The sequence below is a fragment of the Dromaius novaehollandiae genome, chromosome 1 (assembly GCF_036370855.1).
Source record: "Dromaius novaehollandiae isolate bDroNov1 chromosome 1, bDroNov1.hap1, whole genome shotgun sequence".
Classification (NCBI taxonomy): domain Eukaryota; kingdom Metazoa; phylum Chordata; class Aves; order Casuariiformes; family Dromaiidae; genus Dromaius; species Dromaius novaehollandiae.
In genome coordinates, this window is record NC_088098.1 from 188,610,877 (window position 1) to 188,629,101 (window position 18,225).

Consider the following 18,225-nt stretch of genomic DNA (forward strand, 5'->3'; position numbering starts at 1 on the left):
AAATGAAATTTGTAAATACACACAGGTTATCTAGTAGTCCTCTGTGACACTCTCAGAGAATTAAATTCGTCTGAAAAAAAAGGAACTGAAAAGCTCTCCAGTTTTGGGATTTTATCCTTCTTGCCAAAAAGTTATTTATTTGATTTGGTCTTCTGTAATTCTTAGCACACAAGAAATTACAAACAATGGATTTCATTCTTCAGTCAGGGGATATAGCTTACCCCAAAATGGTCAAATTCTCTACTGGTTTTAAAAGATGATTTTTAAAAGAGGTGACAGATGCATTGGTTTTATTTTGCTAAGCTATCTACATTGAAGAAATTATTTTGAAGGTCCAGATCTCTCTCAGTGTTTCTTGAGTCCTGAAAGCTGACTGCATTATAATCTGTTGGCATTTATATTCTAGAAACTCAGAGGTCATGTATTGGTTCTGCTGAAGTTGGTGGCAAAATTTCCATGTCCTTAGGGGAATGAGGTTACTGGGTGCCTCACTTTGTGTAGCACAACCCTTCATTTTTGCAGAATACAGGAATATACTGGCACATTGAAATTTCCATCGTTGTTCCAGCAGATTTTAAAATAGTCTGCATTTATGGAATTAAATGTGTGAAAAATAATATTTTTTTTTTGCATATGTCCCAATTTACACTCTGCTGATAATTTTCAGTTCTTTCCATCTTTTCTGGAGGACAAATGATTGTGTTATCTGAGTTGTTGCTGGAATTTGAAGATTTTTTAATTCTCAAATGTTTAAAAATAAACTCAGATATTTTTAATTTTTTTTTTCATAATTGGGTTGATTTAAGAATACAGTTAAGAAAAGCAGGTTTTGATAAATAATCAATTTTAAAAATGGTTTTGTGACTGTAAATTGAGATCGGTTCTCTTCTGTCTAATTCTTCTTTTCATGTTACAAAGCTTTTCTTTTAAATACGAATGGTTCATAAACTAAGAAAAAAGACATAGTTTGTTCATCCTGAGACAAATCTCTTTCGTCCATAAATATAACTCAAAACAGCTATTTTCCTCATTTCTCACAGATAGCATTGCCCTAAAGAAAAAGAGTTGCTGCCATGTGATATACTGGTTAAGTCTTCATTGAATCTTTAAGGTGTTTCTAAGCATAAAGATGAAATGAATAAAAATGTTAGAATTGTACAGAAAAATTCACCAATCTGCAGTTTTATTTTTTCCATTAGCCTAGTAGTGACTTTTTTTTTCTTCCAAATGGATGTTCTGACTCAGTGATGGGACGTTTTGATGAAACTGCAGCAGTGCTTCAGGTTTTTGTGTACAGATACAGTGTACTTACAGGACCTAGCCATACTACCTTCACTCTTCTAATATCTTTCAGTTGTGCTATACTTTTGAAGGGTTTTTTATTGATTTCTGCTGAAACGCTATTAAAATAATAGAGCTGTAGTTGTGTTCCAAAACTTGAAACTTCTGTGTTTTTCATTCAGCATTACAGCAGCCCTAATCCCGTGTAATAAAGTAGCAGTGTTTTTTTCTGTGTTGACTTTTTTCTGCACCTTTAGTCCAAAGAAGAACATAGAAACATCTTAAGATCCATTTTTTAACTAGAAAATGAAAGGAAAGGTTGCACTTCAGTGTATAAAAGTTTTTACCTGCTGGACAGTTTCAGTTTTACAATAAGAAGATAGGTCTAATTTCACTGTAACACACTGAAAGCGCACACAAGCATACACTTAACTCATATAGCATCTTTAAAATAGATTTGTAAATGCATGCTGTTCTTAATGAAATTTTTTGTATTTTTCTTCCCTTTGTTTCATTTAGATACTCTGCCTGCTCATGGAAGATCCAACTTTAGAGATGAAAGGTCTAGTAAAACATATGAGCGGTTACAAAAAAAATTAAAAGATCGACATGGAACTCAGAAGGATAAATTAAATAGTCCTCCGTCATCTCCTCAGAAATGTCCTTCTCCTACAAATGAACATAATGGACTTACAAAGGGACAGGATGCAGCTGGTGTAAGCACAGGTTCTACCAAGAGCAAGCCTGTTGGTAAAGGAAAAAGCAATTCTCAGACAGACACAGAAGTAGAAGGTAAGTGTTAACAAAAATAATATACCTGTCACGCAAGTGCAGTGTCTGGCTGAGCATAATCTTTGTAGACAGAATACAATACTTTGACAATCATGTGTGGTAGCCCATAACTGCCCTGATTTGCATAGAATGGAGTTAAGGACAACTGACCTGCTCCTTACCTTCAAAGGATAAGCCTAAGAAAACAAAACTACTGACTTACAGGTCTCCACGTAGATTTGAACAAACAGTATTTGTCATATTCCATAACACTGCTTAAAGAAAAATCTGGGCTTTGGCTGAAGTTTCTTTGGTGCTCACACTTTGATTAATCACTGAGTACTGATGGTCTGCTTGGTAGTATAGAAAACGTGGAAAGAAATAGGGCCTTTGATAGAGGAGATGTACATTCAATTTGTTAAAGAGGAATATTTCTTAAAAGGGATATTGTTGCACATAATGCCTGTCCCTACCAATTCATTATTGAAAGGCCTTTGGAGAAAAGGACTAGTCCTTAGGAAGTGTTTTGTGTAATGTTTCTTTTGCCTAATGAAGAATAAACATAGGGAGGTACACCGAGAGTTCAAAGTAGCATGGCAGGTGTTATGAAGATAGAAATGGGTATAGGAATTAGTGGATAAAGCAGTATATACCCCCAGTGAGAAAAGAGGCAGAAACACCAACAACATACAGAGTAACAGAACCATACTGATCTATGAATGAGGATAAGAAGTTCCTGTGTGATCATTGCTGGTGTGGAGGCTGGAGCTACAGGACTCTTCAGGGCTACACCAGATTAATGAGTGGGATGATGTGAATCTGAGTTTGTTGTATTAGTTTTGCGGCTTTGCTAAAGGGGGTGCACTGCACTGATTTTTGTATTCCTTGCAGTCAAAGCAGGGTTCAAGAAGAATCAATCTTTTATGCAAACATTCAGTACCCTTAACCAGGAAGTTTTATTGTGCCTAAAGGCTGGAGTTGTTAATGCAGTCATCTTTGTAGAATGTTAAATGACTTATGAACTTCTGCTGTTGAACCCCTTCAAAATAAGGACTGAAACTTCAAATGAGACTTCATGTTTTCTACAACACTACCATAGGGAATGTATTTATTATTAATACTTCTGTTTCCTAGCGAAGCTCATAATCTGATAAATGGACAAAATTCACTCGATCTTAGTCTTGCAGTCATTGTCACATCTGAGACTGTGTCACTACACAACTTATAAGCCACTGGCACAGCACTTCAGGTTCAGAAATCGGCATCAAAGGCTTGTCGTTAGTTGAGTGCAATTTATTTAGAATAGGGAAGTGTAACTGTTCATTCTGAGGGAAACAAATCAGGATGTTCTCAACTAGTTGAAGCTTCCTGTGAGATGATGGGTTTTGCCCATGTATTTTGGTATAGCCCAGAAAGAACGTGAAGACAGTGCATCTAACCAAGACCAGGAAGTATGTTCACCTACAAGAACTGTTAAAAACTTATTTGTAGATGAGACCATGTGAAAGCTTAGTAGCAAGGGACACTTTTAAGATGCAATCTAAGTTCAGCAACTAGGAACATTCACCAAACTGTTGCTCCAGACTTTGGATGAGTACTTCTCGCTGTGGTTTCAGAGTAATATCTGCCTTGGCTTCAGTTTACTTGCTGTTACTTATCTGTGAGCTAACTTCAGCAAGCCCACTTTTCAAATTTATTTAATTCAGGAGGCTTTTGGAAAATGACAAGCTTGATTTAAAAGGAGGAAATACAATGTACCGTGACCTAGAATTGTGGTAACAAACAGAAATCAGGAGTGCATTTAATCAATTTCAACTGCAAAAAAAACCTTAGAAATATAAAATCGTAAATAGATTTGACTTGATTTCTTTTTAAGAATTTTTCCAGGATTTATTGTTTTAACTTTAAGGTGTGTCTTTAAGTGAATGAAAAATGCCTGGCAGCACCTACAAAACTCTGCATAGCCTGTTCACTTACCTAATACTATAATTTGATCATCACAGTGGTGTGTAAGAGAAGGCCCATAAAATATTTTCTGTAAGCCTCCTGAATACTCTGAGCACCTCAGGTGTACCTTCAGTTGAAGCAAAATGCCTTAGATCACTTTCCCTGAGATGTAACTGAAGGTGAAACTAAGGTTTGCCACCTCGCAATTGAGAGAGGCCAGCAGTGTTACCAGTAGTGTTCCAGCTGATGTGCAGTAACATATATAAACTACTGTAGCTTGATTGTTAGTCTGCATCCCAAGAGAAATGTATAGAAGATCTCTCTGATAGCAGAGAGATTAAGTTGTCCAGAGCAGTAGTTTAACATAATACATTAATAAAAGATAACCACGCTTTCTGTATTTCGTTACATCACAGAACAGATTTAGAAATAGTTTTATATGAACAACTTCTTTGGGAGCTTTTTCAGGTTTATGTCAGCCTAAATGAATCAAGTTGGCAAGGTGTTCTATTTTGTATGTACTTCAGTTCCTGTGTACTGTACTTTTTGAACTTTAAAAGCTATTTCAATGTAAAATCACTGAATAATGATTCGTGGGTACTTGTTTGCTTTGATTTTGTTTTTTAAGAAAAGGATGAAGAAACAAAAGCACTTGAAGCACTTCTTTCTAATATAGCCAAGCCAGTGGTAAGTAGATGTGGCTTTCCATAAAATCTGAAAGTATCTGTTCCTATTTTATACAGTTACGCTTCCTTTTCTCTGTGCCAAGTTTAAAGGGTCTTTAATTCTCAGCAGTAATGAAAATGCACTTAATTTGCAGTCACCAAAATGTAAATGGTAAAAGTCATATTCAATTGATCAATATTTATGAAGCTATAATTATTTTAATACTCAGTATTTTCTTGGCCACCTCGTGAACTCCTGTGTCATCAGTCCTCCTGAATGAAAACAATCCATATTTCCTATTGTAAACTACAAAAAGTCCTTGCAAGTGAAGCTTCAGGAGGAGCTGGCCATGGCTTTGTCCAGCCAGCCAGCTACTCCCCTCAAAATCAGGGATCACTCCTCCACACATGCAGCCACAGTTTCTTATCCATTTGGCTCAAATCACATAGCTAATAAAGCAAATTTTTAACAGAAGGAATGGCATACAGGGAAAAGGAGGAAGGAAAAAGGGTCAGATGGAGTTGTCACAGGGCTTGTAACATTGCTATTCGTCAGCTACACACTTTCTGCCCTTCAGCTCCAAGGCAACCTGACCCCAATTTTAGTGTCCCAGTCTTAATTCTTCTTGTATAGATTATTTTATAGCCTGGTGCTGCAAGGGCTGAGCAGGGATTGTAATTGTAGAGAGAGTCCTGAATGCTTGGGATCCCCTGCTGTGTCCTAGCATCAGAATGGTGTAATATGTCTTCAGTGCCCCATGTCTTGGGTAGCTAAGCAGCTTGGAAGAGGAAGCTGTCTGAATTAGGTAAGGAGAGGCAAAAGGTCTGTAAGAAGCAGTTGAGGGAGCTGAGATGAAGAAATGGGGAGTAAGCTGGTTCTAGCGATTGCTGGAGTGACAACAGTAGCTATGACAATCAAGTTCAGTAATGTTGGACAGGATGACCTTGGACACTGGAGGCAGTGGAGAGGCAATAAAAAGAATTTCTGGAGAAGAAGCTGGGACTGGCAAGATTGCTTAGGAATATTATAAAGTGTGCCAGAGGAAGGAAGTGATAGGTATGGAGACACCTCTGACAGAGAACCCGGGTATGAAGGACAATCAAGACAGAGGGATCTTAAAATAGATGAGGAGTCTAGGATGGGAAAATGAGACCAGGAGCAAGTAGAACAGTGGTTGTGAAGTACTGGAAGAACAAGATGGAGAACAAATGGCTTTTCTGTTCACTATTCTTACAAACAGACTGGTGCTGGGACGGTGGAGGGATTCTGAATGTCTTGTCAGTAAGCAGTGGGCAACCCAGGGAGTAGTGTCAAGAGACTGAAAGAGCTTGAGAAAGATTAAGGTTGGTTGGTCAAGGACACCAGAATTGTAATGTAGGACTGAAGACTGCAGTTGAGTAAGTGAGGAGTTCAGGCTGGAATGAAGAATGAATGATAAGGACCAGGACTTCAGGAAGCTGAAGAAGGGAAAGAAGTGATTGTGGTTGTGGGAATAAATAGGAGAGTCTGTATCTGATAGCATGTTTTTTCTGTAGGTCCCTGCCATTCACTGTACAAGATAGACCTATTAGGAATGGATCAGGGCTATGTAACTAAGGAGACAGTTGTTTTAGGCTCCTTTTGTCTCTGGGTGATGAGGTTCTATACTAACATGGAAGCATATGCCTAATTTAGTCAAATGCTGCATCAGAATGGCGTGGGTTTACTGTTAGTTTAGTTTACTGCAAGACAGTGCAGCGTCAGTGGGACATGCTAGACACGGATCTTCCCAGTGATCTTCAAAGCATGAGTGCCTATTATGCTCTCTCGACTCTGAGAATTTGGATGATCCTTTCTATCCTGACTGGAAGTATGAGGACCAGTTTCTCTTGCAGATGTATGCACAGCCCTGTGCCAGCAGTCAGGGCATACAGGATGTTATCCGAGTCTGGGATGCCATCAATGACTTCATTGCCAAGGAAAATGACAACCCTGAGCATCCTGGGGCGGTCAGAGTGAGACTGAGAAGTGTGATTAAAATTTGTTATCTTCTACTGTGTTGCAAATGACATACAAAAAAGTTATAGCGTGCTAATATTTCCTTGTTGTCTTATTTCCCCTCACTTCCTTCCACCTGCAACACTCAACTGTCTATGCCTTTTAGGCAAGCATGGCTAGTTTCACTGTTCTCCCTCCCCGCTATGTCCTTTCTTGAGCATTGCATGTTACTGCGTGCCTGTAAATGCTCTCTGCAGGCAACAGAAAACTTCACAGGCCTGGGCAGTAGTGGTCTACTACAGACTAAACAGTAGCAAAAAAAGAGGCAGCAAGCGAGACTTCTGGCACTTGGCAACATTTCTTGCTTCTTATTTTGCTTTGCAAAAGCAAAGGACTGTCAGGGCTGTGGGTGGATGGAAGACTAGTTGACGTCGCAGCTTGGGGGAGTGTGATCTGATAAGAGGAAGGGAGGCTGTATCACCTACTTAGACATTGCAGGATCAGAAACAACCTTCTCACAGTCTCTCCAAGGAAACCTTTTCCTCACCCTCCCACACATGAACCGAGAGTTTGTGTTCCTTTCCCACCTTCTCTGCAGTTCTCATCAGAAATACTCCTTCTGGTTTTTGATGAAATTTTTGCTTGAAGTACTGTATTTAGAGATCGTGCCATGATGTTTCTCTTGACGGGTCATCAGCACTCCATTCTCTGGTTGAACTTGAATGCTAGCACAGGGAAAATTGGATGTTGGCCGTGGTGATGGTAATACAACCAGATGATCATACACTCGCTGTCAAATGCAATGTCCATTGCCCCGTGTCCTGTGCCAGGGAGCTCAAAGTAGTTTTAAGGCTGGGACCTAACCTGGGCTGTCCTGTATCTCAATGTCTAGGCCCAGGACGTGCATATCTAATCAGATGGTACATGCCGTGGAGTGCTTTCGTTCACATGTGTTTCCTTCAGTTCTGCATAGTTTGGGTCAACCTTGCTGCCCCCAAACTCCCGTTAGTGTTCTGTTTTTACAAACATAGCTTTCATTTTCTTAAACTTTTCCCGGTATGGATTGCCAGTCCTTTCATCTGTGGCAGTGATAGTCAAGTTGGTAAACGCCTGGTACTGCTACTAGCTGATCTTTCTACCAGAGAGATGTCGAACCCTCTCAACCCAAATGTAAAAATGGGGTGATTCTGCAGGTTGCACCATGTTGAATCCTCAGCCTTTGAGCAGAGTCTTTACCAACTGTCACATCCATTAACCAAATAGAAAAGGAAGCAAAAACAAGGGGACCTGAAAAGGCAGAAGCAAAGAAAGAAATGGAGCAGAAGATTGGGTATTTAATGGGAAGAGGAGTTAGAGACTCAGAATAATATAGGTGGAGAAGGGAATTTGCTAGAAGCAGGGAATTTGAGGGTTAGTTATATGGCATGTAAAGCCTTTGGGAGTGCCTTGTGTTTTATGACTCGTGCGTGTTCTGTACATGCTGGAGGTCTTTGGAACATGATGCAGCCCACTCACTGGTCACCTTGTGCTGCTGTTGGCCTTGGAGCAGCAGTCTTGGTTTAGTTTCCTCTGAATGTAATCCAGTTTGCACATGCTGAAACTGCTCCTTTGTGTGACCCAAAGTACGTGAAGCATAGATGAAGAGATTCACTTTTGTCAGCTGGACTGCTAGTGTAGACATGCCCACCACTTAGTTTCTTCAGTGCAAGGGCCTGACTTTGAGCATTGTAATCTGCTTTGCAGAAGCACAGAGTGCTCAGATCTGCAACTAAAATAAATTGCACTTGCTTGAATAAGCATACGAGGTCATAGGTAATGACAAGTTCTCTGAAAAAGCAAGTCCTAAGTACCTCAATCAGTCACCTGAAAATAGTGAATTCTTTTGATCTTAACCTTTGTTCCTCGGAAATACACCTTTTTGCCACCTCATATAACACAGATTTCTGAAAATATGCTAGTGTTCCGTGCTTAGGTGCTATACTAATAGGAATTTCTGAAACTTCAGAAATTTTGTTTCCATACTAGAGTTCTGAGTAGTGTTCAAAAGGCAAGGTATTGGGGCCGTTATTGAACAACAAATATAAATGAAAATATTGAATAATTTCCTACTTAATGAACACTGTGAAGCTGGAGGTTTGTATTAAAATAGTATGTGCTCGTGGAAACTACCATAATGCATATACACAATAGGGAAAAGTTAAGATTTTACAGGAAATCTTAATTTTAGCCATTCTAATCTTTTAATACTTTTTTTCTGTCCCTTAATAATCTTGTGAGGAACAATATAGGATATAAACTGGAACTAGGCTTGTCTTCATGAATCATTATCTGAGGAGCTGAAAGATGAATCTGAAAAGTAGTATCAAATGTTTTATAAACAAGAGTCAAAAAGGACTTAAATTACATTTTTTGATTCTCTCATCAGTATTTGCAGCTGTGATTTCTTGGCAGCTATAAGTGATTGGACATACTCCATTCAAACACCTACATGAATATATTAAAAAGCTCCAAAACTTAAAAATTAGTGTAGCATCATTTAGAGCGTAAGCACAGAAGAACGTATATATTGTCTGGTCTGGTAGCTCCTAACCTTTACTCTGTCCCACTCCTACAGTCTCTCTTCCTTTTGTCCCATTACTGACTCCTCACACACAAGCTGTATTTCTAGGGACCCCACACTCAGCCAACCGTATTCTCTGGGGGTGCAGAAAGGGAGCTGGTAGCAGTTGTAGCAGGGTTCAGGTGTATAAGGGACAGGGCTGGAAATTATTTCCAACACTTATCCCTGCCAAAGAGTTGTACCTCTTGTTGTTTTTCCACACCTGAGCATGTTCTCCAAGGCTTTAAGGTACGTGCCTCTTATGTGTGTTCTCCAAGTAGTTCACTCCCCAGTGCTCTTCTGCAGTGCTTGTTAGTTTAGGCTTGGCTTCATGCCTCTCCTTGGTTTAATGTGAATGTACATCATCGAAGGGAAACCGGTAGTTTAGTCTAACCAACTGTTTTATTGCCGACCATTCACTTTCATTGGGCACCATCTGTTGAGCCCAATGACTTTGCTGCAGGTTATAAATTTTCTAGTCCAACTATGGTGTCATATAAGATGGATATGAATTTCTGCCTCTTTGCAAGTACAGGATGGAAATAGCTGTTAAGTGCTGCTTTCTCTCCTACGTTACTTTTTAGTTTTGACTTTTTTATCCAACACTAGTAGAGCAATATCTGACTTGGTAGTTTCCTGATAGATTTTTAATTATCTTTCATTGTCTTTAAACCTATTAGCTGTTTTCGTTTCACCGAATCTTCTAAGTTTGCTTGTAAATTCTGTTTTAAAAAAGGGTAACTTAGTGACTAACATTTACTTCCCTTTTCCCCCACATACATGGATGTATATGTGCATACGTATATAGAATTTATATAGGTTTTATACACTACAGCTTTTTATGTACCGTTAAGATGGCCTTAATTTGCAACACTTTGTATTTCTGTTCGTGTTCTGTTCTTGATTGTTGGTTTTAAGCTTTGGCAAACTGGCTCCAACAAAGCTTCAGATCTTCATAATACTGATTAGTGACACGCTTTATTTACACAAAGTAAAACAACCAGAACAACCTACATACTCACTGATTTTTAGCTCAGTACATAATACCATTTCATTGTTTTGTAGTTACTGTGTTAACAGTTGTCATTTGTTATTTCAGAAGCACTACGGAAGTTCTGGTTTATGTGAGTTGACCAACAAACATTGCCCAAGTAGGATTAATTCAGGATATCATTTTTCTTTCAGTCAGAGACTTTAGGAACGTTTGATCCTGTTCTCCGTAGACTCTCGTTGGTATATAACAGATTTCCACTAGTACTCCAGGTTCAATTTTACTAGTCAGAACTTTAGTTTGTGAAGATTCAAAGTCCTGTAAGTTGTCTGCTACTCTGTAATCTTGTCTTTGTCCCTCCCAACCTTGCTGTTCTGTCTGTACTAAGTAGTTCAAACCATTAATTTTTTAATGCTCCTATAAGATGTCATGTCAACTTTCATTAATACCAACCATATTATTTTTCCTATTATAAAAGATGAACATACAGAGATGTATGAAGAGAAATATAATCTGTAGAGTGTATAAGGCAGTTCGGCATTGGTAAAGCACTGGATAGACTGTTACGTACAGTTTTGGGCATATCACTAAAGATAATGGAAGAGCAAGAGATAGTCAAGGAGAGTAGAGAGAATGATCAGAGATTTAGAAAACTGAGGGGAGACACAAATGCTAACAGACTTCAAATAGGTAAAAATATTGCAGAAGGGAATAGTTAATCCTTGGTGGCTAGGACAAGTAGTAATGGTTTTAATAGGTAGTAAGGGAGATTCTGGCTGGACATTAGAAGAAATTTTTCAACCATTAGGTAGCTAAACATAAGAATAGATCATTTTACAGTGGAGTATTAATCATTGGAGGTCGTTAAGAACAGACTAGACACAGAAGTAGGACCTACTAATCCTGGCATATAGTAGGTACTTCAGGAAGCCACATCTCTTTCCATCAATATCCCCAGTCACCTTTCTGCAGCAACACAAGAGGGAGATTAAGTTATCTGCGAGGGAGATTTTACCTGCTCAGATGCCTTCCCACAACTCTGAAGTCTTCCAGAAATGCTAGGATTATACTAAGGTGGTTGCACTTAGTGTGGATCCTGACTGTTAGATTAAGGTGGAATTTGAAGTTGCCAAACTTCAAATTCCGTTTCCAGTAATTTTAGTGAATGATCTTGCTATCTTTAGATCCCTTTCAGGATGTGATGTACAGTCCTGTTAGCACGTGGGGGCCGTTTGTTGTCTTTCATCACGTGCCGGTGTTACGATGGTATCTCCAAGGCATTCGGAAAGGTTCATCTTGTTGGAGTTACCTTTCCTCTCTTCTGTCTGGCTGTTATCACTAAGTCATTTCCTCTGCTTCATTCTTGCAGTCAGTCTATTCAGGCATTAGGTTCAGCACGTTATAGCAATTTAAGACTACCAGCTGTGAAGATACCATTTTAATTCTGATACTCTGGGAACTGTTTTACAGAAGTAATTATTCGCAAAACATATATGTTACAGTGATACTGTGAAACTAGGCATTTCATATGATGGCCAGGGTTTTCAATTTGTTTATGAAATGATTGAAAATAGATAGGTATACTACATAAACCACATTACTAGACCCATGCAAAGTATTAGTAGACACCCATAAATTTCTAAGTATCCTTCTATAACTAGTCCTAAAAAGTTCGTGTCACACGCATGCACCTGCAAAGGTACCAGCATTTTCCCCGGCAAAACACGCACACATGGAGAGGGCCTGTGGGTTTCAAGCAACAGCCACTCTTCTGGGCGTTGGGTGCCCCTGATGGCATGTCTCCGGTAGGAGATGTGGGTGCGCTAGCTGTGTGCATAACGCTGGTGCTCCCTGCAGTCGGCGACTCCCCAGGCCCAAGAGAAAGCCCCCGCCAGGCGGCACACGCACACCTGAGCCGCGGGTGCCCGCCTGTCGCACCCTGCGCTGCCACCACGCTGGTTGGAGAGTGGCCGTTCATGGCAGCCAACCGGGAGGATGGCAGTCGTGCCACCAGCAGGACACTGCTCGCGTTGTCAGGCCAGGTTTGGGTTGTCGCTCTGTTCCACTCCAGTGTCCCTTGGCCCTGCTACAGGTTTTCATGCTACTTTTATACTTCAGGAGCTGATCCCTTCTTTGTCTCAAAAGTCTCTTTGTAATTCCCTGGTTACTGTTTAATCCACCTGATGGTTGCTGCCTGTAGCGTGACCCGTCTGGGCTTCTCAGGCAGTTTAGGGGGTTGCATTCACACACACTGATCATACTCATATTTCTCTCACGCTAACCGTTGTTACCCAGTCCAGGCCTTTCTGGGCAGGGTGGGCTGGGCAGGCACCACCGCAGGAGTTTGTGGGGATGTTGCCCAGAGGCGTATGCCCTTTTTGAGCGTGGTTCATTGCGAGCACCTGAGCCCAGACTGTGTGCTTCTTCCACGAACAGAAATTGGAATAGAGTCTCAGGTAGTCACCCGGTTAATACGCTGATTAACAAACATTTCCTGGGGTAATTAGCAAACAATTTCTAATCTAATGGAAGAGTCTGCTTTTCACAGTCATGATTAAGTGCCCAAAGCAATTTCTTTATGTATCTGTTACAGTAATGCCAATTTTGGAGACTTTCCTGAGCTCTTACATACTGCATATGAAAACCTAATGAGTCAATGAGAAGGTATTTTAAAAAATCATAATGCCAGTTATGCCTTTTAATGAAATGACTGATTTCACAATATACATTCACCGTCCTCTGTGCTTCGTAAATGAAGCTGTTCCTCTGTGTTTAGCCACTAGGTGGCAGTCCTTACTTAAAGGTTTTCTTTGCAGCCGGTGCCTTAGGATAGCAGTTTTCAAGTGACATTTCTGGTATTTCCGGCCTGGTTTCATCTGTTAAAAAGAAAAAAAAAATTAGTAGCCATCATACCAGTATACATACTCTGATATGCTAATAGTATTTGATTTTCCTCTCTCTTATTTTGTCCTACATAGCAAAGCAGCACTTACATACAGTAGCATTTAAATGGCAGAATTCTCAAACGTTGTGTTTCTACAGGTATCGGACATTCAGGCAAGAACAGCACTGCTTGCCTGGTCCCCTCCATCCAGTGATATCGGAGAAGACACTGATAAGAATAATATACCAGAGGTTTATACTTACGAAGTTATGATTTCAAACACGGGAAAAGATGGAAAATACAAAACCGTATATAGGTAGGTGTTCATTATCTTTATTTAATTACTATCGCATTGGATTATGTGCATTAAAACCTCATTAATAGTCTGCCTGCTGTCTGCAGATTGAGATAATTAGCAGTTTTGTGTGTAACTTCACTTTTGAAGCAGGCTACTTTTTTCAGTAAAAATGGCTGTTTTATTGCTGAAGTGTCTACCAGTGATTAGAATTTAAAGACTTTATTCTTTGATATTAAAGTATGCTTCCAACATCGCTTAGCTGTATTTCAACTAGCTACAGTAGAGAATATGGTTTCTCAAACAGTGAGATATACAAATAGTGAGAAATACAAATTGTATTTGTAGTTATTTACTTTGGCATATACCTCTACTCCAGTAGGGCCATGCCTTCTTTCTCTGGAAATGCCCTTGGCGTGAGGCAGTCTTTATGACATGAAATAAAGTAAAAAGATTCCCACAGAACACAACTCCAGCAGCAGCAAAACGAGCAAAACTCTCCAACTTTGAATTTGAAATTTGCCCATATAATTTGCTATTAAGGCTGTACAGCTTTTTATAATTATATATAACTTTTGTATTTAGCTAGTTTATCTTAATCACCTTGCATGGATTTCTTCGGAGAAGTTCATGATCAGAGGTTGGATATCCCTGTCCTAGATCCTAGAGGGAAAGAAAGGAGTGTATTTCTGACATAAGCTGTTCTCAGTGAAGCCAGATGAATGTATGTCATTTTGGTGTCTTTTCTGCTTACTAGACTATCACAAATGCACTCATTTACAGTTCTCACATTCTTGGCTCATTGTTATAAATGTGTGTTTCTAAAGGGCCTGGCAGTTCAGTGTATTTTTAATGTAATAACATACATGCATACACGTGCACATACTCTAGCACTGGTGCAGCTGGTGTTACAGACTAAAGAGGAAAATCATCATTCTAAATACAAAAAAAACCCTAAAATTCAAAGATAAATGCATCTTTATTTTGCCAAATTTAGCAGTAGAAACAAAGTGTTAGCAAATATATTTCTTACAGGGTGTAGTCCTGGATTGTTACGTGAGTGTGTTAGATAGATGATGTATCTTTTTTAAAAATGTCTGAGATTCTGAAAGTCTCTTAAACTAAATCATACCTCTTTCCAGTGGAGAAGAAAACAAAGTTACTGTAAATGATCTCAGGCCAGCAACTGATTACCACGTAAAGTGAGTACCCTCCTTTTTATCCATAAAATTCAATGGTCATGTTTAAAAATGTCATTGTATCTGTGTATTTCATTTCATAAGCCTTCAGAGATTGTCTTTACCACATCTCATCTTCCTTTGAGTCACTGTGGTAGTTAGCTGAGATACTACTGTTCTCAAGCCAAACATTTTGGCTTAGCTGTCCAGTCAGTCCAGTTTGGAAGACATAAGGGAGTATTGTTGCTCCCTCGTCCAACCATCCATGCTCTTTTCATCTTTTGTCATGCCAACACAGTGATACTTGTATTTTTTCCCCTTGAGGAAAACACAGAGATGGCACAGATGTGTACCTTGCACAGCAGTGTTCTCACTACTGGCCACTTAAAGAATACTTTATGCTGCTTTCACTTTGCTCCAGCAGACCCCATCCCCATACACGTTATTGAGTATGTCCCAGCTCAATTTAATCCTGCAGTTCTGGTAGAATCTGCTGCACCTTTACATCCTACTGAAGAATTAGCGTGGGGTTGAAAAGATGCAGTTGGGTGTTCTTCTTCCTTTTTTGCATATTGGAGAGTTGCCTTATTTCCTAGTTTAATAGTAATAATAATAATATGGATATACCAGATTATAAAAAAATAAAATTGCAAATGCAGAAATTACAGCTTCCTTAAAAGTATTGTCTTTTTAAGAAATAATTGCAAATAGAGAGCATCTTCTGAGAAGCGACTGAAAGTGCAGCATATGAAGGATTTGCCTCTCTTGAGCCATTTAGAGGCAGCTGGTAGAGGAAGCAAAGGGAACAGAAATGTTTCTGAGTAAGGACCCAAGTCTGAAATGTATAGTAAGGGCCTCTTTACACATGAAGTTTAGAACATCAGCAGTAGGGGTTAGAGAGAAAATCTTTTCCCTTTGCATAATGGTCTTGTTGGGGGTGGTTTTGCTCAAAAAATATTTGCTCAGAGTGGGGAGAGCTAGGTTCCTGGCCATCAGTGTGAGGGAGTCTGCATCTTCTAATGCCATTTTCAGGTTATTGTCCTGGTTGCCAAACTGGAAGCAAAACAAAGTTGGGCTGTTCTTTATCAGCCCCCCCCCAATTAAAGCTGGGCTGCTATATGACCCAGCTTGGGCTCAGGAGAAGGAAGGAATGGGAGCTTGACTTTGAGGTTCCTTGATGTGCAGGTGTTATCTGTGATTTCATCTCTGTTCTTAGTTGCGTTTAGGCATTTTACTCAATGACATTTAACTTGAAAATGTACAGAGCGTAGGGGTTAGAGCCTAGGACTTCCTTTTCCTATATAAATCCTTTTTTGCCAGGTTACATTCAGACTCTTTCTTTCTTATTCCTTGTCATTATAGAGTATGGATGAGAATAGATGGCAGTATTGCTCTTTGAGGCTTAGCTGTCTTAACTCTTCCTAAACTAGGAGTTAAACAGAATTCTTCCAGTCTGAACATTGCCTGAACTCAGTGAAGACCAGAAAGGCTAAGATATAAAGATAACTGCTGAACTGCTTATTTGCTACTGCATGCAACGACAAACAACTTTGTGCAACATTATTCAACTCTTCAGCTGTTTGGCATGCTTGTCATGATGTCCCTGTCCTTGAACTCTACAAAGCTACGTTTCCTATGACTTGCTGTTCAGGCAACGTGAAAACTTTTGACGTGAGAACTTTTGTCTATTCATAAGCAGATGGCACAGGTCTTGTACCAGCAATTGGAGAAAAGGTGATTTTCAAAAGGAACAGGGGAATCAGAAATGAGCCTACCAAGTGTGAGATACCCAGAAGAAAGTAACGTTGTGTGTTCACCCAAGAAAGAGACATGGCATGGCTGTACAGCTGGGGAAGAAAAGCCAGAAAATAATCCCATACTTAATTTTTGGAGGAAATTAGAAAAATTACAAATTAGAAAATTAATTAGAAAACAGACAATTAGAAAAACAAACAATTTCTCTTTGCTGAGAGAGAACAGTCTTCTGATGTACATGAAGACCTAGTGCATAGTCTTACTAAAGGAGAAGACAGGGTGAACATAGACTCAGCAACCTCCTGGAGGAACATCGAAGATATTCTAACAATACTTCCTCTTGCTCATCTCAAGAAAGCACTTGCAGAAGAGGAATTATTCAGAATATCAGCTAACATGTCTACAGCTGATAATGAGTCTGCAATATATTACCATTATTTCCGAACCAAAGTACAAGTACTATACGTATTTCAAATATAGTAATGAGAATAAAGCTGGTAATGATAGTATATGTACATCCAGAGTAAAGGATTTTTTTCCTGTGCATTATTTCTGTTGATGCTTTCACCTCTTATTTATAGCAGTAACATTTTAGGAATGAGTTAACAAGGCAGTAACTTAATTCTGAATACTCGAAATAGTCGTCTTTGGAAATCATATGTTCAGATTTTGAAGCAAATGTTACTGGCTCTTTTCCACTTTAGAGTCCAAGCAGAAAGCAACTGCATAAAGGGGAGTCCTTCAGAAGCAGAGAGTTTTACCACCATGAGCTGTGAACCTGATGCTCCAAATCTTCCTAGGATAACTAATCGGACCAAAAATTCTCTTACTCTGCAGTGGAAGGTAAGAATTGTTTAAAAAACTTTAAAATTATTGTTTGAAGCTCTTTGATTTTTTTTTCAGATTTGTTTAGTCAATAAAATGCCAGTTCGTTGAAACTGAAACTTTTCATCAAACATACCGGTTTCAGGCATACTTTTATCAGAAAGGTTCTCTGGACTAAATGTAGACTTTATCAAAAAGAAAAGGATTCACAGAAAAGCCAAGAGCCTTTGTAGATAAAGTTACTGAGGTGAAACAGAAGAGACTGGTTTGAGTTCCTGTCTCCTGCAACTTGGATAATTAATTTCTGTGCTATAGAACCAATTTCTTTCTCTGTTATTGAACATAAGCTTATTTATGGAAAGCAAATGGCATCGTCTGGAAAGGTTGAGATTTGAGCAGACCTGCAGTCTAGCTGCTCAGAAAATTTCTGTAGAACAGTATATTACACTGCTACCAGAACACTTTTTCCAAGTCTGAATTAAAAAAAGAAAGAAATTGATACAAGCATCCATTGAATGGAGACCAAACTAGGACTGCTTTAGCACGTGAACCAGTCGTATGAGGAATGCATCATTTGCTCTCCACTGGACTTGTCATGATTTGATTAAATGACCAATATATGCATTTTTCCTTAAGTGATCTTATATCCAGTTAGAGTTCTAATTTTCTTTCCTTCCTTTTGCAGGCATCTTGTGACAATGGTTCTAAAATCCACAGTTACCTTCTAGAATGGGATGAAGTAAGCAAGTTATTCTATTGCATTTTTCACTTTATAGTTTTTAAAAGTAGCTATATGTGACTGTACACATCAAGTTGTATGAAAAATATGACTTTTGTACACAGACATGTGACAAATACTGAATTCCTGAAGGGATTATGAAAACAGTTATTTCCCTTTTTTTTCTTAGAATATATAACTTAACAGGTATTTTTTAATTACATGAATCTGTCACTTTTGATAGTGTCTTTTTTTCATCAGTGGTCAAATACTTCCCTCTAGAGCTGACAGTGGAGACACCCTTCCTTTTGTCCTGAAAGGATGAGTCAGCTATGTCT

The 18,225-nt window shown here is 39.1% G+C and overlaps 1 protein-coding gene across 5 annotated transcripts in view; it reads left to right on the top strand.

Annotated features, from left to right (window-relative positions):
• The window catches only part of FNDC3A (fibronectin type III domain containing 3A), a 123,521-nt gene that overhangs the window by 76,624 nt on the left and 28,672 nt on the right, over window positions 1-18,225 (top strand). For all 5 annotated transcript variants that reach the window (XM_026108371.2, XM_026108370.2, XM_026108372.2 and 2 more), the window contains 6 exons: window positions 1,801-2,073; window positions 4,628-4,686; window positions 13,275-13,432; window positions 14,554-14,613; window positions 17,049-17,187; window positions 17,855-17,908. In XM_026108371.2, the coding sequence (XP_025964156.2) occupies window positions 1,801-2,073; window positions 4,628-4,686; window positions 13,275-13,432; window positions 14,554-14,613; window positions 17,049-17,187; window positions 17,855-17,908 (743 nt within the window). The remainder of the gene's footprint in view (window positions 1-1,800; window positions 2,074-4,627; window positions 4,687-13,274; window positions 13,433-14,553; window positions 14,614-17,048; window positions 17,188-17,854; window positions 17,909-18,225) is intronic.